The 26,824-nt window shown below is 46.7% G+C and overlaps 1 protein-coding gene across 14 annotated transcripts in view; it reads left to right on the forward strand.

Annotated features, from left to right (window-relative positions):
- The window catches only part of TENM4 (teneurin transmembrane protein 4), a 2,920,333-nt gene that overhangs the window by 2,724,464 nt on the left and 169,045 nt on the right, over positions 1-26,824 (forward strand). For all 14 annotated transcript variants that reach the window (XM_058690343.1, XM_058690336.1, XM_058690342.1 and 11 more), the window contains 2 exons: positions 53-267; positions 1,902-2,112. In XM_058690343.1, coding sequence (XP_058546326.1) covers positions 53-267; positions 1,902-2,112 — 426 coding nt within the window. The remainder of the gene's footprint in view (positions 1-52; positions 268-1,901; positions 2,113-26,824) is intronic.

Consider the following 26,824-nt stretch of genomic DNA (forward strand, 5'->3'; position numbering starts at 1 on the left):
TTCACTTGTGGCCAACTGCTGTTTTTGTCTTCCCTTCCCTGTGTCTTGGTAGGAAAGCCCAGTAGTTTCTTTCCAGAGGACAGTTTCATAGACTCTGGAGAAATCGACGTGGGGAGACGGGCTTCGCAGAAGATTCCTCCTGGCACTTTCTGGAGATCTCAGGTGTTCATAGACCATCCTGTGCATCTGAAATTCAATGTGTCCCTGGGAAAGGCAGCTCTGGTTGGCATCTATGGCAGAAAAGGCCTTCCTCCTTCACATACACAGGTAACCAGAATGCCACATCCCCTGCTGATCTGCAGGGGCTCCTACCTCACATCCTAACCCAAAGTCAGGAAGCCTAATGCTCACACCTGGAGCCTTGTGTTTGAAGGGCATTTCACATATTTTATAGCCCATTCCCCCATTTGACCTAAGACCCTACCTTTCAGATGAGTAGGGTTATATCCCTGGGGTTTTTTAAGAAGAGGAAATTTTAGGAAATATCTCAAATAGCCTCTCTACTGTTACCCAGTCACCTGAGTGAAATTATCCAAGAAATAGAAAGAGAAAAGCACGCGCTTTGGAGTCAGACAGACTTCAGTTTGAATCCTCTTGTTATCAACTACGATAACTATGGCCTGGTGCTTACCCGCTCAGAGCAAGTTTCTCATCTCTCCACTGATGATAACAATACTCACTTTGTAGGGCTGTTGAGGAGAATCAAGAACATTTATAAGGCAACTTGCACAAGATCTGGCTTAGAATACACGTTACTTCCCTGGTCTCTTACATTCCTTCTCTCCTTTGGGATTTCGCATTTACTGTGATACATGCACACCAGAAACACCTAACAGCTCATCTAGAATAATTGACATAACACCAGTCGTAATGGGTAAGGAACAGACTTGTTAAGGTCCTGCCAGCTCTGGGATTGGGTTAAAATAAATCAGAGGCATCCATCAGACATTCCCAAGCCGTGTGCAGCCTTCTTAGCCCCAGTTGTTACTTAAGATTCCCATGTGAAATCTAAGTAGATATATTTTCTAGCAGTGGAGTCATGGGAAAATAGAAACTGGGCCGCTCACCAAGACAGTGATGCTAGTCCTGGACTTCATTCCTGGGCCTCATTTACACATGAAATAGAATTAGATATCTTGGTTTTTTAAAAGATAGGTCAGTAGGTAGACAGATAAGTAGACAGATAATTGCTCAATTTGCTTGCTAGTAGGCCAGTAGGACTTAACCACCTACCTGTTGTTAGCACTATGTGGCTGACTTCTCTTGAGTCTCACACTCGCAGGCTCAGATCAGTCAGCAATTGTGTGTCTGACCCAGCATGTAATCGTTGATAGAATTTTGAGCTAATCCAGTTTAGTTCCCCTAAAACTGCTCCCTGAACCTGCAGCATTTAGAAAGGATTGTTGACAACAGGAAGAGAGAGATCAGGTTTGCACTTGCACCTGACTGACTTTTAAGGCACATCCAGTGCTCTAGTCCCAACCCTCGAGCCCTGGGATTCCCAGCATCACTTGCGTGGAGCTGGAGTTCAGTCCTTCTGTGGCTGGGTTTCTGATCACGTGCCCACCATTGGAAGGGCATGGTTGTCCCGGCACAGGCTCAGCCAGATGAAGACTGCCTACATATACACCAAATTAAAGAAAAATGAGACCAAAAATAATAATAATAATAATAATGTGCTAATTATGCTGCCCTCACAAGGGAATGAGGAGACTATTACCATGAGAAACAGGGGTCTGGGGAGGAGGTGAAGTCGGTTGATCAACCTTCATGTGACTCTAGCCTCTCTGCCTGTCCTCAGGTTGTATTTCCTTGTGTGCCCCCAGGAGACACGTGAGGAAGGAATCTAGCATTATGGTGAAGCAGACACCCCGCTAATTATGCTCTGTTTGTACTTTTAGTTTGACTTTGTAGAGCTACTGGATGGAAGGAGGCTCCTGACCCAGGAGGCACGGAGCCTCGAGGGACCCCAGCGCCAATCTCGGGGAGTTGTCCCCCCATCTAGTCACGAGACTGGCTTCATCCAGTATTTGGATTCAGGAATCTGGCACCTGGCTTTTTACAACGACGGGAAGGAGTCTGAAGTGGTTTCTTTTCTCACCACTGCCATTGGTAAGGAGCCTCCAGCCCTATGGGGTCTGTGGGATTTCTGTCTCCTTGGGTGAGAGGATCCTGGGGATTCTGAGGGTTGGAGCCAGCAAGGGAATGTGTCTTGCCCGCAGCTGTCGATGCCACCTGGAGTCTGGCATGAGTCCTTCCTGACTGGGCTTGCTGGACAGGGATGGGTGTGGGATTCAGGGGAAGGAGGGAGGGGAGGAGTGACAGGAGAGGCTGGCCAGCCATTCTGGGCCATTACCCACTGCCTTTCTTGTGTCATCTTTGGGCCAGCTGCTGCATTTAACAACTGAGAGGTAGAGTTGACAGCAAGACCGAAACCCTGCCTGACCAGCCACATGGAGGCAACACCTCTCTTCTTCTCACTTCTCTCCGACACCTGTATTTTGTCTTTATGGCTTCCTTGGCTCAACTCACTGATTTGTGGTTTGGGTTTTGGTTTTTGACTGTGTGTAGCTTTTTGTTTATTTATTGTTTTGTCCTGGGAGCTAACAGTCCCTGGCAGTTGAGAAAAGAAGATAAATGCTCAGGGAGAGGGTGAGAATAGCAGAGCTATTCTGGATGAATATTCTGGAGCTGCGATGTTTGGGATAGTGCTGAACACCTTCTCTGTCCCTCATCATGGAAGAGGGCCACAGCTCTCCCTTCAGGGTGAGCCCGTGGGGCCGCCCACAAGCCGATGGGTGTCCAGGGAGCTTGGCATCTTGTTCTAAGGAATTTCTCTTCTTTATCCACACATTCCATAGAGTCTGTCTCTTCCTTGGATGACCACGGGACACAGTGGCCTCAGTGGTTCGGGTCAGAAAACATTTATTCTGGGTTTATGTTGGAAGCATTATGACATAGCCTGGAGACAGAATCTCCTGCAGGAAAATAAAACTCCACTAACCAGAATGCATGGAAATAGGGTTTCTGCTTAATGAAAAGCTTCATGTGGTATAGAGTTCACCTCAAAACTCTGTCTCAGTCCTTGGCTAAGAATCTCTCTGACATGGAAAAGGGAGTTAAATAAAAAACCTCTGAATCTGGTCATTGGTTCCTAAAACTCCTGCAGAACTCTGGCTTTTCCTTCTACACAGCAATAATCATTTTCAGGCCATTTTCCCCTCATTTGCAATTTTGCCCTTAGTGTCGAGGTGGAAAATACCTTCCCAATAAATACGGGCATGGCTTATCCACTTCTGCTGTCCCTGCAGGCTCAGTATCCTACCTTCTTGGCAAAATGAGGGCAGCAGAGGCCATCTGGCTACGTCGGTCCCGATGTAGGAAACCCTGCTTTGTGCTGTCCTCGATTTGGAAGTGTCTGCCCTTACTGCTGGTCTCCGAGTGTCCAGAGGGCAAGGACTTTGACGTAATCTCCTCTGCCCCCCAACCCCAAGCCCAGGCCCCGACATGCGGGGTCACTGGGTTACTAAGGGCATGAGCACGAGCTTGGCCTGGCTTCTGCTCAGCCTCCCATTGGCAGGACCGTCAGCAGCCACAGGCCTGGCAGCTGTGGCTGCCACTGGTTTCCTTCCCTATTGCCTCCTTTTGAGGTGGAGTTGAAAGTGTCCTCCGCTCTGAATTTCCACCACTAACTTGTGTTTTGACCCTGCACAAATCACTTAAGTTTTCCAGCTTCCGGTTTCTCTAGAGTCTGGATTTGAGGCCGCAGCTCGGTGGTTGCCAATGAGCTGGAGGCTGCCCGGGCAGCCCCATTCCCCTGTCACCAGAGAGCCAGCTGTGGTCCTCACCATCGATTAGGCTCTCACGCTGCGGGGTTTGCCAGGCTCCAAACCTGGTTTCTTTTCCCTTTCTGGCCACAGTGGCTTCGTTTTTAGGGACATGGATTATCGAGTCATTAGTGGTGCCTGAGTGAGAGCTTCCTGGTCTCACAGCCTGATTTCTCTGAGGCATGGTTCACAAAGAAGCATGGACTGTCTTGCTCGCTCAGAACGAAGATCTCTTATAATCAGAATTCTTTATTTTTAATAACTGAGCATAAATATGAAAGAATATTAATATCGACCCCCAAAGAAAGCCACTTTTAATTAGGGTGTGACTCTCAAAGAAGTAAAATGTAGGTGCAGTTAGGTATCTTTGCCAATTCTTGGCTTGTCAGAGCTTGCTAACCTGTTTTGTTATAATTAAGGCCATGGTCTTCCTTTTCCCTCTGGCTCTCCTGTTCTTACCTTAATGATGAAGTCTGCCTTCACCTCCTTAACCCTATGATGTCCTTCAGAGCAGAGAGGCTATCCTGGGCTTCTCAGAGTTTGATGGCCCATTTGATGTCTCATTAAAACACAGATTCCCCTTCACTAGGTGGGGGTGGGCCCTTAGAGTCTCCATTTCTCACCGGCCTCAGTGATACTGGTGCCACCCAGCTGTGGACCACATTTTGAGTAGCCCGGGGGTTATGGTATCTTATGAATGGTCTCAAATATTGTCATGCAAAGCAGTCACCCGGGAAGCTTGTTCAAAGTTCAGATTCCTGTGCCCTGTCCCCAGGAATTATGACCCACTAGGCCTGAGGTAGAGCCCAGATAATCTTGATTCCAGGGGTCTGTCCACTAAGCTTTGAGCGCTGCTTTCTCTTTCTTCCTCCCCTGACTGTCCCACACTAGCTCTGTGACCATTGTCAGGTCACCTCTCTGAGGTTTTTCTTAGATGGAAAATGAAATAGTAACAGTACTCTGCAGTCCCTGTCATGAAGATCAGAGCAGATATAAAGTGCCCAGCACAGGCTTTGGCCTCCTAAAAGACCCAATAAATGGAAGTTGCTAACATTCTCTTCTTCCCTCCTTCTCCCTTTGTCTTGCTGCCTTTCAGACTTGTCTGTCTTCCTTTGAGCTACAGTGGTTGTTTAATGAATACTTTTTTTCTTTAATACAAAAACAGATGGATTCTGATGTTGCTATTAATCCCTCTCTCCCCAAGAGTCCGTGGCATTGAGTCTCAGCTGTCTGTGATTGTTACCTGTGAGCCATGAGTTGTAATTTGTCTTGGCAGGTTAATTAAAAGTTTGGGTCTTGTTTTAGTGAGCTCATTATGGTCCCAATATACAACTGTAACTCTCCGGCTTGCTTAACACACAAATTGGAATATGACCCTCCCTTCGTTACATGTTGAAATGCAGACATAGAATTTAAGAAGATCTGAGATGTCAGGATCCAGAGTATTTATGTCTGTTTGTAATTAAGTAACAGGAGAAATAATTGCGTTTAATTTAACAAATGGCTGTATTGTGTACGCTCGTGCTTTTCCCTCCATTTAATGCAATCCAGCTGATGATTTTAAATTAAATGAGTTTATCTTCTTCCTTGAAAAAATCTAAAAGCACTTTAATAACTGTATACATAAATATATACACACACACATACACACACACACACACACGCACGCACTCCTAACTGAAACCAAGCAAGGTTTAGAATAAAACAGAGCAGCTGTTTTCAGAAACAACAGTTTTTCCCCACATGTGGAGGTCCAGGATTTGAAGGTAATGTTGTTTCTGGTCCTATCTTCACTGGAGGTGGGTAGCCTTGCTGATGCCAAGTACTAAATGAAGTAGGAGGGTATATACCAGTAGCTAAAATACAATTTACCATTGCAGTTTACAAAAGGCTTCATATATATTCCTTAAGCCTCTAGATAACTCAATGAGGTGATTATTCTTATTTCTGTGATCACCCCCTATTGCAGAGGAGGAAATTGAGGTTCAGGCATGGTAAGGGAAAAGCTGGGACTTGAATTTATGTCTCTCTGACTCCAAAGCTTGGGATCTTCCTTCTTTAGTAATCTGCCTCCTTCCCAGGATCATGTTTCTTTTTGGGGGATTACACTTCTCTTTTCTACCTATTTATTCATTCCTTAAAACTCAAGAGAGTGCATACTGTGTCTTCAGGACCATGCTCAGATCTTTTCCACATGTGATTTAATCCTCATGAGAACCTTAGACAGTACAAATTTTGATCTCAACTTTACAGATGAAGAAATTGAGGCCCAGAGAGTGTAATTGACTTAGCCAAACTCACACAGTTAGTAAGGGCAGGGATAGGACGGCAGCTTGGTCTCCAGATCTTATGCTCTCCCCTTTATGCCCCACAGTATCTTACTATTTGCTATGATACTATTAAATATTTTATTTCCATTTGCATTACATGGAATTTAATTTCTCTTTAATTAACTTGCTTCCAGTACAAGTAAGCATCTTACATTAACCCAAGAAGTTTCCTTGGGAAGGCATTAAAAAGACCATGGGGGGGGGGGGGGCGGGGAACCTCATAGCATCCAAAACTTTAAAAAAATATTTTTTCACATGAATTGTTTCCAACCCCACGATCTGACAAATCAGTGTTGTAGTGTTTTGGGTCTTTAGAGAGCATCTCTTCTTTTAGTTTGGGTTGATGCTGAAGCATAAAAGGACAGATCATCCTGACACTCCCGTGACCACGGGAGCCAAGCTGGAAAATAACAGAGATGCTCCATAGTGGATTTCGAAACACAGAAATGAGAATCATTATTGGAAAACATAGAACCTGGCCATTTTTATGAGAAACACGCCCTGGTCTTCCCAGTCTGAGGACATTTGTGCTAATTAAAGAAAAGAATCCTTTTGTTCAAGCCCAGGCAGCTGCTGTAAATCTAGTCTAGGGACTAGAAGCCCATTTAGTCCTCCCTCTTCCCTTCCTTCCTTCCTTCCTTCCTTCCTTCCTTCCTTCCTTCCTTCCTCCCTCCCTCCCTCCCTCCCTCCCTCCCTCCCTCCCTTCCTTCCTTCTTTCCTCCCCCCCTCCCTCCCTCCTTCCCTCCAACAAATAGTGCTTTCCTGCCTTTTCCCAAGTTGGAGATACAGAGAAGGTATGACCTGGCTTCTGGCAAAATTAGCTCGTGGTCAGGATTAAGGAGATGAAGCATCAACACAGGCAGTGTCTCTAATCCAAGGAAAAGAGAAAGAGAAGTCACTTCTGGACTCACTGGTCAAGGTGCCATGAGGGTTGGAGGAAGGCAAGAGTGTGTCCAGCTGGGTAGGTCAGGAGGACTCTCTGGATGAAGCGAAATTTGATGGGACCCTAAAGGTTGGATAGAATTTCCACATCTAAAGAAGGAAAATAGGAAGGTGGGGGGGGGGGGTTGTTGAGGAATCCGTTCCAGGTAGTAAGAACAGCATGAGCAAAGGGGAGATATGCAAAAATTAAAAGCTGGCTTTAAGGAGCCAGAAGTTCCGTTTGACCAAAACACAAGATACCCTGGGAGGGAGGAGGGAGTTATTGGGCAGAAGCTTAGATGCTACCCTAAGAAAAAGTTCATTCAGCAGGTGTTAGGTGCCACTGCAGGCTTTTGAACAAGGGACTAAAATGATGAGAGCCGGAGGGTTTCTCTTATGGGGCCCAGAACAAGAGCTCATTAATTTATGTAACCAGAAGAGGTTGCTGGGATTGAACTTTGTGATTTCATGAGAAAAAGAAGGGAGGGAAAGGGGGAGCCAGGAAGGACAGAGGACTGGTTCAAGGTTGGTGCTGGTATTTTGATTTGCTGTGCCTACACCCCATTCCTTTTTCCCTAGATGTGAATAGATACTTTCACATAAGCTTCTATATTCCAGGGGAAGTCAAAATGGGGTCCTTGAAAATCTCCCAAAGACCCCCAGACAGTGCCACCTCTATACTTCCTTTGCTTCGATCGAGTAAAACCACTGTTCGTTAGCCTCTGAGTACATTTGCAAGCATCCAGAGAGAAAAAGCCCTGATATCGTATATTCTAACTTGTGTAAAATCCTGAAGTACTTCAAAGAAGAGGCTAAGAAAAGTGATTGCAGAATGATTTTCAGTTTTTAATAAGCTCTGCCCCCACCATTCCCCATATCCCCTTCCTCTGAATTATAAGATATAAGGCAGAAGGATCAAGGTCTCTCGGTAATCAGCTAACCTGCTTGTAAATGACATTGGCAGCACTTTGTGAAATTTCCGCTGGCAACACTTATTTGGAAAAGTACCCTGTGAATTCACCTCTCCCTGATAGCAGTGATTTATTCAGAACAGTCTGGTGTAAGTGGAATGAAACCGTAGGCCGAGGGAGAGCTCAAGTCAGCACATTGGGGATAGACTGGGGCCAAAAATCTGTTTTGTGGCAGTTAGGAATATCAGAGTGCTACATCTGCAGACTGGGGACCAGCCCCACGGGCAGCTGCCCCTGATCACCGAAGATGGTAGGGGAGGGTTCCCTACCCTCCCGCCGGCCCCTTCTACTGCCCCCGGGATCTGTCTTGGACTGCTGAACCTTCTGAATTCTCTGGGACCTTGGACCTCAAGAGCAGGAAAGAAGAAACGATAGCTCAGGGACACAAGAGGTACCAAGCACTAAAGCTTATCTCTGGAAATGGTTAGAAATGCATTTAGTGTGCAAATAACAGCATCCCTGCTGGTGTGGCATTTCAGTGGCACCTTGATGTTCTCGTGTACGCGCCCAGTCTAGGGTGTGTCCGTCCAGGGCCAGCACGGCATCCGGTAGTGGAATCAGGGACCAGGCTGTTCCCCGCCTTGCGCCCTGCCGTCCTCAGCTCTGGCTGTTGTTTTCATGCTTGCCCCCTTGTGGTCCCAGCGTGGCTGCTGCAGCTCCAGGACTCGCCTGCACATCAGGCAGGGAGAAGAAGAAAGGGGAAGGGAGCAGGGATGCTCATTTTTTCCGAAAACACCCAGCTTACAGTTCCGTGGCATAGCCACATCACTTGGATGCGCAGAGCTGTGAAGAAGTCTGAGACAGTGAGCGTTTGTAGCTTACCACACCGACACTCCAAACAGAATGTGCGTTCTCTCAGGAAGAGGGGAAGTCAATATGGGGTCTTCAGTATGTGTCATAGGCGTCACTGAGTCTGTTTGGTTCAGCAAGCCCCTCACTCTGTGCCAAGTCCTGGCCTTGGCATTTAGGTGTAGCCGTGAAGCAGCATAGTACTTACCCTCGAGGCTCTCGTGGGCCAGGAAGCGAGGCTGAGGACAAGGAGAGGCTGCGCATGTAACTGGCGAGGAGGGAACAGGCCTAGTTCAGTCTCTTTACGGCACCAAGGATCCAAGGCCTTTTGGAGTACTCCTTGAAGCCCCTTGCACGATGCTTTAAGGAGGATGGACGAGATGAACAGGTCCAGAGGGGTTAGAGGCAGACCTAGACACTGTGTTCATTTTCTCATTCAACCGGCATTTACTGACTGCCTTTTTTTAAACATTTTTTTTTAATTTTTTTTTTTAACGTTTATTTATTTTTGAGACAGAGAGAGACAGAGCATGAACGGGGGAGGGTCAGAGAGAGGGAGACACAGAATCCGAAACAGGCTCCGGGCTCTGAGCTGTCAGCACAGAGCCCGACACAGGGCTCGAACTCACAGATTGTGAGATCATGACCTGAGCCGAAGTCGGCCGCTCAACCGACTGAGCCACCCAGGCGCCCCACTGACTGCCTTTTACATGCCACATCCTCAGCGTGCATTAATGTCCATGGTGTATAAAAAATAGTCCCGCTTCTTCTTGTCCTTGTGTCATTTATAGACACGCTTGGGATAGTTTGAGGTAGAGTCTTAAATTTCAATACAGACATTAAATACATAGGTAAACATATGACAGTAAATAGTAAATACCGAACGTGGCAAAGAGAAGGTACTCTAGAGGAACAAACAGGAGACTTCACTTAAAGTTCTGGGACAGGAGTAGGAACCGGGTAGATGAAGGTTTGGAGAAAGAACAGACCAGCAGGGCCAAGAGCATCTATATGCAAAGGCCCTGGATAGGCGGCTGCTAGAAGAGTTCAGGGAACTTGAGGATGGTCACATTGTGGGGCATGGGGACAAAGGGCCGAATGGTTTTGGGTGAGGCTAGAGAGGTGCCAAAAGCCAGCCTGTTTGGGGATTTAAGGTGGCATGCGAAGAGTTCTGTTTTTTCACTTATCCTCGGGGTAGCCAGAAGCCACTGTGGGACTTAGAGCTAGAGTGACCGAATGTGATTTGCATATTTGGAGCTGAGACACCAGTAAGGAGGCTGTGACGGTAGTCGGAGCAGGGGCTCAGGCTGGCCGGGACCAGAATGGAGGCCTTGGAAATGGAGAAAGAAATGAACCAGTTTGAGCTATAGACTGACCCTTGTAGATTATTAGCAAAGGCCAGCTATTACGATGATGTTTTCTGAAGGAGGAGATTAAAGCAGGAGAGGAGAGGGTTGAGGAATGGTCCGTTTCAGGGGCGCGTGAAGCCATGCAGCCAGCAGAGAAGATGGTGAAGGTCAGAGAGCTGAGGGGAGGGACCAGAAGAATGTGCCCGTGAGAAGTTCTGTAGATGGAGTCCAGATACTTTAGGATTCTCCCATTCCAGCATTCAGGCCACCTTCCTCAATCCGTAGCCAGAGTTTCCATTCATGGTTGGTTTATGTTTTTGCCACCCTGGGGTACAGAATGCCAAGAGCCTTTGCAAACTTGTTAATTATTTAAATAGCACTTCTAAAGGTAGAAAACTTGAGGCTTAGAGAAGTCACATGACTTGTCGAGGGTCACAGAGCCACTGAGAGGCAGAGCCAGGGTCCTGGTCACGGCACTGTGCTGACTGAGTGCCAATTCTGCACCAGGCACTGTACTACGTGCGTCATCACTTGGTTCCCAAACAACCTGGAAGTTAGGTCTTGTGCATTCCCGTGTTACAGAGAAATGAGGCTCAGAGGTCCAGTGTTGTTTGCCGAGATCTCCTATGTAGGAAATAGCAGAGCAAGAGTGGCTGCCCAGAGCCCATGCTTTTCTCTTACATCTTAGTGACCAGGTTTCTAGCATGTGATGACCTCCACGTGCGTGTTACACACTCTCACGATCAGATGGCAAGATAGGCAGGGTCTTAGAGGTGATGGCATTCACACCTCCTAGGCTCGCGGTGTGCCTGGTATCATGCCTGCCACCAGCAGATGCAGGGGACCCATCTGCCACGTTCTAGAGAACATCCTGACCTGTACTTACTCCTGCCAGAGGAAGCCCTACACCCACCGCCATTCAGTTGGAGTTTCGATAGAAGATATTTGTCTTGATGGTTTGGTTTTTAGGTAGAGATGGTTTCATTTTTATATCTGATGGTTACAGTTTTATTTTCTGATCGCTTTTTTTCTCTCGCAGTTGATGAAGGCAGTTACTCATCCCCATCTTGCCAGCTAGCTTCTCTATTGCAGAGCAGTGCCCTTAAGAGGGCTCTCATATGGTAGTATCTTTCCTCTTTCCCTTCGCACTACCACTGATGTGCAGGACCCGATTGAGTGTGTGGCCTGCAGTTATGTAACACCCTCTTAGGAATAACCCTAACCCAGGTCTGCTGTACTTGGCATTAGCGGTAGATAGTTGAAGTCACTGTGGCCAGAGAGAGGTGGTGTGGCCCAGAGAAAGGGCAAAGGCTTTGGAGTCAAACAGTCCTGGGTTTGAATTCTGACAGCCCTGTTTATGAGCTGGGGGACTTTGGCTGAGTCTGAGCCGCACCCAACTCGCCTGCAATTAGGAAAAAACCTACTTTGGAGGGTCTGACAACTATGTGAAGGCATGTCATTCATGGTACGTTCTTAGCATGCTTTTAAGTGTCTCGGTTATTCGACACTTGCTGAACACCTGCTCTGCTAAGTTCCAGAGAGTCATCAGTGAATCGAACACACGCCTTGCTCTCCGAGAGCCCAAGGTCAACTTGGGGAACTGCCCCTTCCGTAAATAGCTGCAACGTAATGTGGTCTGCGCCAACAGGGGGGTCTGCACGAGCTCCCACAGGAGCAGAGAGGAGGGCAGCTCCCTCTTCCAGGGATGCAGGGGGAGGTTGTGAGGCATAAAGGACTTACTGTGGTGAGACGTGCCTTTTCAGCTGGGAAGCCGTGTGCAAGTCACGGAACATAGAGAAGGAGCTACTCAAAAAAAAAAAGAGGAGATTAAAATAAGATAGTAGCCATCTCTGCTCAACCTCTGATGACCGGGCAGGAAGGAATCATTATTTGCACTTAGAGATGAGGAAACGGTCTGTGCACAGTGACTCACATGAGGACATGAAGCCAGGTCTTCTGAATCCACTCCCAGTGACTTCTCCTGGAGCCCGGTTGCCTGGCACAGGACCCTGAACGTGGCAGACCTTCACCAGAGGGTCAGTGAGCGCCAAGCGAAAAGGTCAAAGGTCACAGATGCTCCTTGCAGCCTAGAACTTTCTTCTGTGGACATGAACTTCTTGCAAGCAGCTCAGAAGGGAACAAGGAGCAACTGCCCGTCCAGGGCACTGCCAGGCACTTGGTTGAGGAATGTTTTTTCTGTCATAGGAGATCTGTGCATTCCAAGGCTGCTGGCTTCAGGGGGCAAAGCAACTCTCAAACTGGTTCTAGTCTTACAGTGTTTCTGTGCCAGTGCTACTGCAGTTCAAAAATGGAAATGTGGGTTCCAGAACATTCCAAGGCACTCTTACTTGTTCTTGTCAATTTGATCTTCCAGTTCAACAAGGGACTTCGCAAATGTCCCTTTCTTCTAGTTTCAGGTCTTATCAGTCTTTGTAAACTCATCCCTGCCTCTCTGAAACTATTTGGCTAATAATAGTATTAATAGCTACTATTTATTCAATGCGTACTCTATCTCAGTATGTCTTAGATGTTTCACATAAACTATTTCAGACCCTTACAACAGGCATATAAAGTAGGTATTTCTCCCCAGACGAGTGAAGAGCTCCGAGTGTCTAAAAATGAGTAGGCTGTAGTCCTGTAGCCAGTCGGTGAGGGAGCTGGAATTCGAATCCAGGTCTGTCTAGTTCTAGTGCCCACCCTCTTCTCATGTTCTTTCCTGCTATGCCTCTGTGTGAGAGTGCCTGGTGTGTCTGCCGGGAGTGGGTAGAGGGCATGAAGGGGATGGTTCCCAGAGAAGATCCTAGAAAATGATCGTAGGAACAACCTAGAAAGGATTTTTTTTATTTTATTTTTTTATGTTTTTATTTATTTTTGAGACAGAGATAGAGCATGAGCAGGGGAGGGGCAAAGAGAGAGGGAGGGAGACACAGAATCCGTAGCAGGCTCCAGGCTCCGAGCTGAACCTGGAAAGGCTTTGTAAACCAGCCCACAAATCTGATTTTGAAGGCAACAGGGAGCACAGGACAGTTTTTGAGCAAAGGTGTAGCACGATTCTGGCCTTGGATAGCTTTCTTTGGCAGTGGTATATACAAATGGGTTGGTTCCTCACACAAAAATAGGGAGACCAACTGGAAGACTGTTTGAGTAACCAGTAGGGTTCCATGAGGGAAGAGGACCTGAACTGGGGCAAATGCCACTGCTTTTGTATAAAGGAAGGGATGCATTCCAGGACATCATAGGCAGGTTTTCTTGACCAGTTGTATTTTAGCTATAAGGAAGCAGCAGGACGTTTCAACCTTGGGAGAATAGATACATAGTGATAACTAATTAATTAAATTAGGAAGTGAGGAGGGGAAGTTGGTTTGTCAGGGGAAGGAAGTACAGAGGGTAAGTTCACATTAGATTTGAGCTGCTAATAGAATTTCCAAGTGGATGTTAGTTGTTGACCGTTACCAACGGGCAGATGGATAAATAGGCGTTGACTTGGGGATAGCTCTGATCTGAGACAGAAACCCACTGGGCATCATCAGTGTGGATGTGGGGCAGGTGGGAGCGTAGAGCACTGAGAAGCAGGGAGTCAGGGATGGAACCCCAACATTCAGAAGGTGGGCAGGAGGTGATACATAGAGATTAGCCTCAGAGAATAGGTAGGGAGCTGATGACAAGCTGTTGGAGTTGGCCACCAGGAGGTCATTGGCAACCTCAGTGGGTGCAGGCGGAAGCAGGGTCACCACGAGTTCAGGAGTGAGTGAGAGGCGTAGAGTGGAAGCAATTCCTTCTAGACAGAGCAGGGAAAGAGACAGATGGGAGTAACCCGAGGAGGAGGCAGGTTCATGGAAAGGTTTATATAAGGTGGGGGGAGCCTTGAACGTGTTGTCAGCTGTGGGAAAGGAGCCAGGGGGAAGATTGGGAGCCCAGGAGAGAGGGGAGATGACTAATGAAAGGAGGTGGGAGTCACGGAGTGGAGGGCAGATGCAGAAGGACTAGCCCTGGGAAAGGAGGGGAGACCCCACCCGCCCCCTGCCATAGGATGGAGAGGGCAGTGAAGATGAGGAAAGAGGACGTCAAGTTTGAAGGTGGAGGAGAGTGGACTACAGGGGAGGGTCTGTGCTGACCTCAGAGTCAGCAGTGCTTTCTAGAAATGGACTGCCCTCGCGGGTGAGCCCCTGATGGCCTGAATTGGATGTGTGCCTTTCCACGTAAGTCACACCCAAGACAGCACTGAATCAAACCAGTTACATTGTGTAGCGTACTAGTAGAGAGAGGGGTGACATGGCTTAGTGGTCAGGGAGTGGTTCTGAAGCCAGGCGGCCTGCTTTGAATCCAGTCCCTGCCACTTATTAGCAGAGTGACCTCAGGCAGGATAGATAACCAGTCAGTGCCTCCGTTTCCTGATCTGAAAAGAAGACGGTGATATCAGTACGCATTTCATGGGGGTGATTTTGAGGACCGAAGGAGTTAATCTCCGTGTTTGCAGCGTCCCAGGAGCGTGCTAAGTGTGATATGGGCATTATCTAACTTAAATTCTGTAATCTTCCCAGGAAAGCAGGAGTAATTATTATTTCCTTTATACAGATGAGGAAAAGAGGTTCAGAGAGATTAACACACTTGCTCACAGTCACATGCAAGGAGTAAGGGCAGAGCCAGGGTGTGAGTACAGGACGGTCTGACTGCAGAATCCATGCTGTTTCTACAGTGCCCCCGGTACCCCTCGTTGCCCCTGTCCTTTGGCAGTGGGTTCACAGGGGTTGGCTTTGTCAGTCCTTGGCTTCTCCGAGCCAAAGAGTTTGTACCAAAGGGTCCCTCCTTGGGGAGAGAGCTCCTTTACAATCGAGCGCAGGTTTAAAGATTGCAAATCTAGCAGAGGTTTCAGCGGGTTTCTTGCTGCTTTAAACAGAGCAGAGGACCTTCTGCTGAGATGACAGGACTATGAGTGTTATATGAAGGGTTATAAAAAAATTGTAAGCCAGAAACCTCTGAGCATCTGGTTCTGATTTGAGTAGCTTCGAGTTCATGCCTTTATCTGAGCAGCTCTCATGTTTGGGGCTAATCGACACACAGTTTGTTTCTTTCCTGGTTCGTATTACACGCCAGCTTGATTTTTTTCCTTTCATTTGTGTCATAAGTCAAAGAATCCATGCACGAGCGCAAGGGATGGACTGTATGTTTTGGATGAACAAGAAAAAGCCCTGTGCACTAAAGCAGGAAGAGACTAGGCTGGTATTTCCCAATACAGTTTGCATTTTCTTAGGCTTATAAATACAAGCTCTTCCTTGGAAACCTTTCATTTGGGAGATCGTTCCTCCTACCATCATCTCTTTAAATGATAGAAGAGGAGGTGAAACCTGTTGAGCTCCTGCTGGGCACCTCACACTACACTAAACACAATTTATTTACATCAACTCGTTTTAACTCTCATAACCGACTTGTGCCGCCAGAGTTCTCATCTTTGTTTTCCAGGTGAGTCAGGGGGTTGCATTCAAGGTCACACAGGGTCAGAGCTAAGATTCAGACCCAGGTGTCTCTGATGAACAATTCTGCAAGTTTCAAACACTTTCTGGATGCACTGTGCCCTGTGCTGAGCTGTCTTTTGTGTTCAGTAAGTGATGAAAACACCTTTGGTAATGATACTAGGTCCTCACAATGCTGAAAATGAAAGACAAAAAGATACATAGCAAAATAAAGAGCACTGACTTCTAATCAAAGTCTAAGGCTTCCTGGTTAAATATGAGACAAATTTGCTTTAAATTTGCTTAAATTTGGCCCTCAAAAAGGGGTGCCTGGATGGCTCAGTCAGTTAAGTGTCCCACTCTTGATTTCAGCTCATGTCATGATCCCAGGGTCATGGGATCGAGCCCCTTGTTGGGCTCTGCCCTGGGGCCTGAAGTCTACTTAGGATTTCTTCTCTCTCTTTCTCCCTCTGCCCCTCCCCTGTTCCCTTGCAAGAGAGAGGGAGAGAGAGAGAGAGAGAGAGAGAGAGAGAGAGAGAGAGAGAGAGAGAGAAAGAAAGAAAGAAAGAAAGAAAGAAAGAAAGAAAGAAAGAAAGAAAGAAAGGAAGGAAGGAAAAGAAAAAAAAGAAAAAGGAAAAGAAAGAAAGAGAAAGAAACATATAACCATTAGTGAGCGTTATTTTAGAAGCTCTGGCCAACATAAAGCATAAAACAGAAACAAGAGGTTGAGACAAAGGTATCATTATTTGTGAAGGATGTGTTTAATATTCCTAGAGAACACAGCAACATTAATTGAAAAACTATTTTACTTCATAGGAATTCAGAACTTGTAAGTGGGGTACAGGAGGGCTTTTCAAAAGTCAATACATTTCCCATATACTTGCAATAACCAGGTATGAAATATAATAAAAAAAAGTCCCAGTCAAAAAAAATCAATAAAAATTAAAATATCACTTAATGAGTACTATATGTGACCTGTGTGACAAAGACTGTGAAATTTTATTGGGAACCATAAAACAGGACATGAATAATTAGGAAACATAGCATGTTCCTAGATGAGAAGGTGAAATACTCTAAATATGTCAATTTATAGGTTTAATGGAATGCCACACTGCATCCTAAAGGGAATATAGGAGATGTGATTGAATGGTTTAAGACTTCACTGGAATAATAAACAGATGAAAGTATGGAAGAAAGTCCAAAAAGAATAATGAAAGGACACTCATCTCTAAAGATGCTAACATATCATAAATCTGTAATAAAAGAGAATAGGAGTCAAACAGATAAGCGAAGTACAATTGCCTAGAAATCCTGCCTACAAGCTATATGCAAAACTTTAATGTCGGAAGAAAGGAAGCATTGCACATTAATGGAGAAGAAAAGGCTTAGTGAATAAATGTTGTTGGAAACGCATAGCTTAACCCAGAGGCTGCAAAGCAGCATTCAGAGGGACAGATGTGGTTGAGAGACACAGAGAAGGCTCTTTGCGCCCTCATTGTTGGTGTAACATTTAAAAATCGGGCAGTTTCCCATAAAGCTCTAGGTTTATGGCTTACCTTTAAAAGTTAGGAGACTGAAATTCCTGCAGGAACAAGTCCCTGCCCTCCTGAACACTGTGTAATTCACCACAGTCTGCACCTCATTCTGTTTCCTCACACCTGACCTGCTTTGCTTCTCTAACTTACCTGCGTGGCCCCTGGAGGAATTTGCGTTTTCACCCTCTGATTCAGACTTCACTTCACACCATATGGTAAGATGCATTCCAGATGGATTAAACAGATAAATATTTGAAAGCCAAACTAAAAGAGGGTAAAACCCGATGTTCATGTAGCCTTGGCCTAGAGAAGGACTTTTAAGCTTAAACGTCACCGAAGAAATTGCAAAGGAAAAAAAAAAAAAAAAAGACTAGCAGATGTTTACATAAAATTGTAAAACTTCCATATGTCCTATAAGACTTGTTAAAATAAGAAGGAAAATAGTAGACTGAGAAAATATTTGAAGTAAATTTGAGAGATCAAGGAAGAGTTCATGTCTATATGATATTATGGTACAGATGCTGTGAACAAAATTAGGATCTCAGAGATACTAAAGTTCACAGGTAGAAAAGTTTGCAAATATACATGATGTGTTTTAAACATACATAAAATATGTTTAACCTCATCAGCAATCTAAGTGCAAATTAAAATGATTGGGTTTTTTTAACCTAGTAAATTTGAAGGCCCCCTCTCCGAGTTAATACCCAACTTGAATGGGCTGCAGTGAAACTGTACCCACACATATTTGCACTGTAAATGAATGCACCCCATTGGGAAAGCAGGTTGGCATTTTATATTAAATCATAAAAGCGTTTATATTTTCAACTTCTGAGAGTCTTTCTTAAATAAGCTGATATTTAGCAAAAGCTACTTGCTTATCTTAGCACTGCTTAAAATTGTGAAAATTTGGAAACAACCCAATGTCTAATGATAAGAAAGCATATAAGCAAATTATGGAATATTTGCATATTACTCAGCCATTATAAATTATCAGCATGAAACAAGGGGAAATGCTTGTCATCCTCAGCATTTGTCCTCAGCATGTGTCCCCAGAAGGACGCAGAAGTTACGTTTACAGCATGAACACATCTATTAGTGACAATGTAATTTGTTGGAGCCAGAATTTGAAGTGGAACTCAAGTCTTTCAACTCTGAAACCATGCTGTTCCCCCATGCCCTTCCTGCAAAGCAAAGTGCTACTATTCTAGGGTGTCAGCTAGCCATTGGAATCCGGTACTCTTCTAAATTGAACCTCATGCGTGCTTCAGAGCACTAATGATGGGAGCTATGAAACAGACTTGTGAGCCTTATAACCTCTAAGAGCTGGGGTTTTCTACGCTTTCCCCCTCTCCTCCCGTTCACACAAGTGATCCAGTGAGCAAATCGAGAGGCCAAGAAAGGATCTGAGTTGAACCAAAGTCAGCCGGCAAGTGCGGCAGATGCTGTGGGCATCTTCAGCTCTCTTACACACCTGGGTGCATATAAATATTTCCATTGGTTTTGTTTGTTTGTTTTTTCTTTGTAAAGAATGCATTAAGTTAAAACTGTTAACCATGAAGGCGCACTGTGCTTTCCAGTCAGCTTTGCTTAAGGTTGAAGGCAAGACCCCAGGTGGCCCCTCCATCATGAAAGCCCAGTTTTAGGGGAAAGCAGAGAAGGCTCAGTGGGATTCTTTCTTTCAGAAAGAAAGCATATTTTAAAGAATTGTGAGATTGGAGACCTGAGCCTGCCATTCTGTGTCCTACATCTCCCATATCTAGAACGAATAAGAATTTTCTGTGTAGCAGAGTTTACCATGACAGTAATAATCCCTTATGCTGTATAGGACTTGTAGCTTACTGAGCACAGTGACGTAGTTTTTTGCGTGTGTACTTGGATTTTCACAACTCAGTGAGGCAGGATGGCACTTGGATTGTTGTCCCTCTTCAGGAGAAGCAGCAGCAGCTGAAGTCCAGAAGTTAAGGTTCTTTTACTGGTCCAAGATCACACAGCAAGTGTATGGACAAGCCTGGGTTTGAATCCAGTTCTCCTATTTCACTGACCCATTTATTCATTATTCCTCACTAGCACACCTTCATCCGGTATGTGTCTGTTCTGCACCTTCTGTGTGCCATGCCCTCCGCTTGGGCAGTGTGACAGCTGAGGACAAACGTCTCAGGGATGTGCCCCAGTGGATCTCTCAGTGCAGGGAGAAGGACGTTGATCAGCACTGTGGCCATGATGAGCTATGAAGGCGAGGGGTGGAGTTTGGGGAAGCATTCAACAAAGGAGGTAACCTAATTGGGAGACGGGTCAGGGAATGCATGACATCTAAGCTGAGACCTTGAAACTGAACAGAGAGAACAAGGCGAGTGGCAAGTAGGGAGGAGGTAGGAGGATTTAAGACAGACACCCAAGGCCCACCAGGAGAGGAGGTGCCAGAGGAGGAATGAGTGAGAGTGAGTGGCTACAGTGACAGAACTATCAGTGTGCTTTTTTAAATCCAAGGGGAGAGAGGACTTCAAAGAAAAAAGGACCGGAAAATCATCTCAAATGCTACTGACAGGAACTTATGGTTAAAGGTTATATGTATCTCCCTCCTGGGGTCCCACCCGTTTGAGAGCAGTGATTTCAAACCAGGAACAAACCCACAAGAACAAAAAGAATAAGAGACAATAGCCATCAGGAGAGGTCAGCAGACTTTTGGAAAACAAAGTGGGTTGAATTAGCAGCATGGAGAAAACTGAATACTAAGCCTCTGCTGATTAAGATGTCAGTGAGGAGCAGAGCCCCAAAAAACCCCCAAAACCAGGTACCAGGTACAGCAGAGGGCAAGGGGAGGGCACAGAGCTGAAACGTGGATGGGGTCAAGTCTTGGTGGGTGGTAAACGGCAACAGTTAGACCCTTAGGTATCCCGGCCCCATCTCATACAATCAAATTATCAATCAAGGGTAAGAGTAGAATAAAGGTGATTACAGGCACACAGGGCCCTAAAAATCATACCTCCCATTCACCTTTTCTCAAGGAGGCTACTGGAAAATGTGCTCCATCAAAACCTATTAGACTAGGTCGGCGGGGGGGGGGAGGGGCGGGGGGGGCAAGATGGAGGAACAGCATGGAAGTTCTCTGCTTCTCTAATCCCTGAAATGCAGCTAGGTCAGCATCAAACCATTTGCACACCTAGAAAACCTATTAAACTAGACCAAGAAGAGGGGTCCAGGAAACAAGGGGTTCAGTGAATGAGAGAGGTGAAGTCCCAGAACGATGGATGTGTAGCAGGCCCAGAAAACAAACACACCACACCACAGCAGGGCAGAAGGCTCAGGAGGGAGATCCCCAAGCAAAAAGAAAACCTGCGAGCCAGACTGGTATTACCTGGTATGTTTGACCACATGGAAAATTCTACTTCAGGGGGATTTTAGTTTTGTTGGATAGCATGGATAGGGTTATGAATAAAAACATAGGAAGTTAAATACAAGCAAAAAATCAGTCTTTTCCATTAGATCGCACTGGACAGAAGGAGTAGGTAACAGTGGCGGTAGATAAAATCAAATATAAGTAAAAAAATACACCTGCATAAACACATTCTTTAGAAATATTGAAGTAAATTCTAGAAGAAATAGCCAAAAGAGTTGAGACAAGTTGTCTGGGGTGTGGCATGCAGATGTGGGGGTGGGGCAGAGGACTGCTATTTTCATTGTTAGCTCTACAGTACTGACATTTTTTTTGGGTTTATTTGTTTTGCGGGGGGAGGAGCAAAGAGGGAGAGAGTGAATTCCAAGCAGGCTCCATGCTGTCAGTGCAGAGCCCGACATGGGGGTCAATCTCATGAACCGTGAGATCATGACCTGAGCTGAAATCAAGAGTTGGACATTTAACCGCCTGAACCACCCAGGCACCACAAGTATCGTTGACTTTTTAAGCTATACATAACATTACTTTGAATTAGAAAAAAAAATTGGACAAAAAATGTTACAGGGGTCAAGGAAGAAAGAGTTAAAGTGTCCATTGGAGGTAGCAGTAGGAACTTCAGAGAGACCCCCTGGCTCCTTCCACATCTCCTCACTTAGCCCAGTCCATTTCCCTCCAGTAAGAGAATCTGCTCATTCTGAGCCTTCATTGTCCAGAGCAAGTCAAGGTGAGGATATCACGGTGACTGGAAGTTAGTCTTCAGCCTTTCCATACAGTATAATGGTTGAGAGAAGATTTGTGGCCAGAGCACCTGGGATCGGATACCTGCACCTCCTCTTAGTAGCTATGTAGCCTCAGGCAGACAGAGCCAAGAAAACACATCCAGCAGTGGGAGTGCTAATCCGCTCGGACTTTGTTAGGAGGGGAAAATGAGTTAACGCTTACAGAGCAGGCTCCCCACTAAATGCATAATAAATGTCAGCATTAGTGTTAGTCCAAAATTTGCTTTCGTATTTATTGTTTTCACAAGTTACAAGTTGTCCAAGTTTAGGTTTTACCTTTATATACCCAACTCTGTTTACCCTGCTAAAAAAGCAAATCAAAACATATACATTGATTATACTTTTTTTTTTAATTTGTTTTTTTAACGTTTATTTATTTTTGAGACAGAGAGAGACAGAGCATGAACAGGGGAGGGTCAGAGAGAGAGGGAGACACAGAATCTGAAGCAGGCCCCAGGCTCTGAGCTGTCAGCACAGAGCCCAACATGGGGCTCGAACTCACAGACTGTGAGATCATGACCCGAGCTGAAGTCGGACGCTCAACCAACTGAGCCACCCAGGCGCCCCCCCCCCCTTTTTTTTTTTTTTTTTTTTTTAGCAAAGCACAATGCCGCTCCCTGAGAGAGACAAAGGTGGTGCTCTCTGGGGTCCTTGTCCTTTAAGAGCTTCTCACAACCCAGGAAGACTTAGCACTGATAGCATGGGAGCAGGGGTGTTACCAGTAGTACAAGGTGAATCGTCATTGTAATTTTAAGAAGGTCAACAATGAGGGTCAGTATAGTGTAGGTGGCCAAGAAGGCCTAGAGGATTTTGTTAGGAAGCAAGGGAAGAGCCACAGAACAAAAATCCGGGAAGGGAAGCTACTTGAAGTGCAGGACAGTGCTGAGGAGAGTGAGAATAAGAGGAGCCAGTTAGCCCCAGTTCTATAGCCACCCAGCTGTGAGACCTTGAGACCATGAGCTTCAGAAGGTTTAAGTGATATAATGGGGGGCACACCTGCATGCCTGCAGGTCGGCCAAAAGGCAGTGGGCCTCCACATCCCTTTCATTTGTTCTTGGAGTCTGAGTCTCCAAGCAGGAGCACATTCACTGGCTGAGGGCCTCAAAGAAGTCCTTTCCTTCGGGTGGGGGGGGGGGGGGGTGCGGTGTGGAGTGGAGTCAGAGCCCTAGGCCTAAGCCCGTGGTTCTAGCCAGCCTGGTTGCTGTGAGTCTCAAAAGGCTATTCAGAGAGGAGGGATATTTACAGCGGTGGGCACTTTGATCTGCCCCAAGTACAGCTCCTTTGGGCCTCCAGTTCAAACTGTGGGAAGTTTGAAGTCTCTTTTGCCCCTCATTACTGACATCCACCAGCAGACTGCCCCTCACAGCCTCCGTTCTCCTGCTCATCTTGTCCTGCTGCTCTACCTAATTCTGGGAACACCTGACTTTGAACGTATTCCTTCTCAATGCTCCAAGGGCCCTTTTCTGCATGGAGACTACCTGCCCAGCCCCCAGTGCTGAGCCACAGTGTTTTCCTGGAGGACTCTGAGGTGTCACTTCCCCCTCAGGGCATTACACGTGTATTCAGTGCAGGTGCGTACCTCAAGGGGACCCATCTTTTTGTCACCCGTATGGGACTATAGGGTCTGAGTGCGGAGGCTGTGACTTCATCCTATCTCAGCTGACCACTTACCAAGCATTTCCTCTTGACCTGACTGTGAACTGAGACCTGGGGCTACTGAGGAGCTTAGACCCCTTGGCCCTCCAAGTGCTAATTGCCCTGGGGAGGCGGGCCCTGCGATAACTCACTACAGGGCACTTTGACTTGAGCTGTCATGAAAGCCTGAGCAGCCTGTGGGGCAGAGTGGGAGCAGTGAAATCAGTTGTCTCCTGCACCTGCTGCATCATAGGTTTTCAATAACTAGATGTTTGGGGGACCCAACAGTTCTTGGCTCTGTAATCTTGAGCAAGCCATTTCCCTTCTCTGAGTCTTCATTTCCTCTGACTGAAAAATAGGGATAGTGATACCTAACTCTTAATGCTGGTGAGCGTTCAGTAATGTATGAGATTTGTGTGCTTATCACAGGGCCTAGCACATGGCAGACTCATTAAAAGGTGGTGGTGAGGGCCATTACGATGATTGCCCTTGTTACCTTACTGAATGTCTGGATTTATTCTTTTATTATTGAAAACTTGTATCTGCGCTAGAAATCTAAGAAGCTTGGATGGAAAAGAGAGGTAAATATTCTAGCATGTCTTTGACTTTCAGAGGATGTTTTGGAAGTGCTCTCTGGCCCAGCGTCTTTCTCTTAATTTACTGTCCTGGCTGTTGAGTGTGAAGGCTGGGATTTCTCCAGAGCCTGGGAAGGACAAGAGGTTCCACTCAGCCATCATGAATTAAAGCTGCTCTCCCCAAACCTTCCAAACCATCAGATGACCAGAGCAGTGGCCTCCTCAGACCCAAGTGCTCTAGAGAGAACGTGCACCTGCGTCCTCTGGAGCACTGGCCAGCCACCAGGCATGGAAGGTGAAGTGATAGAGGCTGATGCAGGCAGAGATACTGTCCCTACAGGTGTAGGACTCAGGACCAAGAGGTCATTTACTCCAGCCCCAGGAGGAGGCCGAAGCCCCAACAAGGGGAGTCTGTTCCCTGGCAGCGTGGTCATGCTTTGCCTGGTTTCTGCTACATCCTTTGGAAGCCTCAAGACCCAACAAGCCCAGCATCAGCCCCTGCCAACTGAAGAGGGTGCAGCTTGGGCGTCTTCTTGCACGTCTGTGTGCACGTGTGTGCCCTGCCTTCAGCTGCTAGGCCCACGATGAGGTTGGAGCAGTGGATCAGGCCCCGTCAGCAGAACAGCCTGCCCCCCAGCCTTTTTGTGCACACAGCCAGGCTTCTCAGGGTGAACAGTAGCAGAGGGAAGAAGCCCAGAGCTGGCCAGTATGAAGGGGCTCATGGGAAATGTCCCCAGGGCATGTCAGCGAGGCTGGACCCTTACAACTCATCTTTCGTAGACAGGGAGTAGTGTTTATAGAATATTCATCCATGCATCGGAGGTCTGAGCTGAAAGGAAAAGGGAATTCAGCAGCCTGAGTACTTCCATGTGGGCACATTTCTGTGTGCTGCACCATGTCACGCAGATGGAAGAAATGTAATCTCTTACACGGACCCAGTTGTGTCTTAATAATGTAAGCCTGTGCTGTATGGAGAGGGCGTTGGGTCAGTAGTTGCTGCTTTCCCAAGCTGAGAGCCTGACTTCCGCTTGTCCTGGTGTCATAAAGAGCACGTACCTGTAGGCACAGCAGACCAGGAGCCCTTGATGGGGGAGAAGTGAGCTGAGGTCAGCCAGGGGACAGCCAGGGGATACTAACATTCTGAGCAGGGTCCACATCCCCTTACCCATAGTCACTCAGTTGCTAATACTGTAAGAACCACTGGTGTGTCAGGCATTGTGTAATCACTCCCATTTTACAGGCAAGGAAACTGGGGCACAGAGAGGTGAAGTGACTTGCTCGAGGTCACACAGGATATGGCATAATGGGATGAGAATGCCCAGGGTCTCACTCTAAAGAGTGTACTCTATCTTATATCACATGGCCTCTGACTCGGCCTGTCCAACGTGGGTTTGCTTTGGTTTGTTGTGACTTAGTCTCAGTCTACCTAGCACTGATGAGAAATTTGCTGCAAGCTCCACAAAGTGCTTCGTGCGCATTATCTCAGTTAACCCCCATCCATGCTGTGAGATAAGTGAGTAAGGAATTTGGAGGATTTGGAGACCCTAAATGATTCTCCCAGCATTGCACAGTCAGTGAGAGAGGTGGAAGTCAGACCCAGGGCTGGTGATTGCATAGCCCACACTCAGTCATGGGTCAGGGAGTTCCAGTCAAGTGAAGTCCAATTATGTAGGACTTATACCGGGCTCCAGCCCTGAGGCACTGAGGGGTTAGAGACTAAGCATGGGGAGGCAGAGCCTAGCTGACCACACCTGGATTGGTGCTCATGCTCCAGTCTAATAGGCAAGGGGAAGGAGCCAGGGGCCTGGGAAGAGGGCTAGCCAGCCACAGGGGCTGTGCTCTAGTGCTCCAGGGACCCCACGGGCTCTGATCACTCAAGCATGTAGATAGCTGTGCCTCCAAACCTCTCACTGGGCAGAGAGCAGATAGTCCTGGCCTGGGGACCAGCCAGCATGTCATCGAGGACACGAGGGAGACTTCCTCTCTGGGTCTGGCCCAGGCTGTATTATAACCTAGTATAATGGTGGCTCAGAGTCCTGCTGCTGCCAGAGGGTCAGAGGTGGCCAGAAGTTTCCGCAGACTTTTCACAGCAGCAACTGTTTCTCAATTCCTTGCAAGATCTGTAGTTTTCGCCTTTGCCATTTGGGCACTTTCTGCCTAGAGGCTGAGGGAGTGATCTGTCAAGATGGCTACAGCAGCTATAAAATATTTAACTTGAGCACCTAATTACATTACCATGATCTCTAATAGGATTTGGTGTCCAGCAGAAGTCCAACTTGGCCTCTGGCCCAAAGACAGAGACCCACGTTATTATGTTGAGCGTTACCTACTAGATAAATAAGAAAGAAATACTGTTCAAATCATTGTGCAACTGACCGACACGCATTATAGTTATTGTAAAGAAAAATCCACCAGAGTCTGAGAATTTATCCATCTTGTTAATCATTATATTGTGTTATGTCCTGAAAGAAGTAATTCAAGTCCATAATTCACAGAAGCCATCCTGACAGCTCTTGCTCGAGAAGAGAGCCGGGGCTCTGCAAAGTCATGTTCCTGCCGGATCCCCAGACACATGGCTCATGCTGCTCGGGGAGAAGAGGGCCGGAGACAGTGTCTAGCTGAATATAGCAGGCCCAGAGGAAGAGAGATGGAAAAAAGTGGCAGCTCTGAAAAAAAAACTTACAGAAATGAAATTTGGAGAAAAAAAAAAAAAAAGAAATCAACAAGGAAGCAGACCTTCCAGACCCCACAGAAGGAGCCCAGCCTGAGGATTTGAGACTTAACACACCAAAGGATGCTAATTCAAGCACAGGTTGCCCTTTGTCACTTGATATTTAACAAGTGTTGAGGGAGTAGCTACTGCAGACAAGGCAGTGTGCCAGTCACCTGGGAGACATGGACAAGATGAGGAATTGGAAATGGATTCCTTCCTCTCGAAGAATTTGCAGTCCTCTAGGGGAAAAGAGCTATACTCATAAATAACAAGACTGCAAGGTAGAAAGCAGTAGGTGATAAGTGAAGGATGGAAGGAAATTGCCATTAGGATTCAGATGAGAGAGAGAGAGAGAGGGAGAGACCTATCTTGCTAGAAGGAATCCGGGGAGGCTCAAAGGATAGTCAGGACCTGGACACATCTACGAGGTTGGGGAGAGGGCTTTGCAGGTGAGGTCACCAGCACTGGCATAGTCAGGGAGGCTGGAAAAGATGTGTGGCTTCCGACGGGGGTGGGGTTGGGGTGAGGGTGGGGAGGAATTTGGAAGCCGCCCAGA

Source organism: Neofelis nebulosa, chromosome 10, assembly GCF_028018385.1.
Source record: "Neofelis nebulosa isolate mNeoNeb1 chromosome 10, mNeoNeb1.pri, whole genome shotgun sequence".
Taxonomy (NCBI): Eukaryota; Metazoa; Chordata; class Mammalia; order Carnivora; family Felidae; genus Neofelis; species Neofelis nebulosa.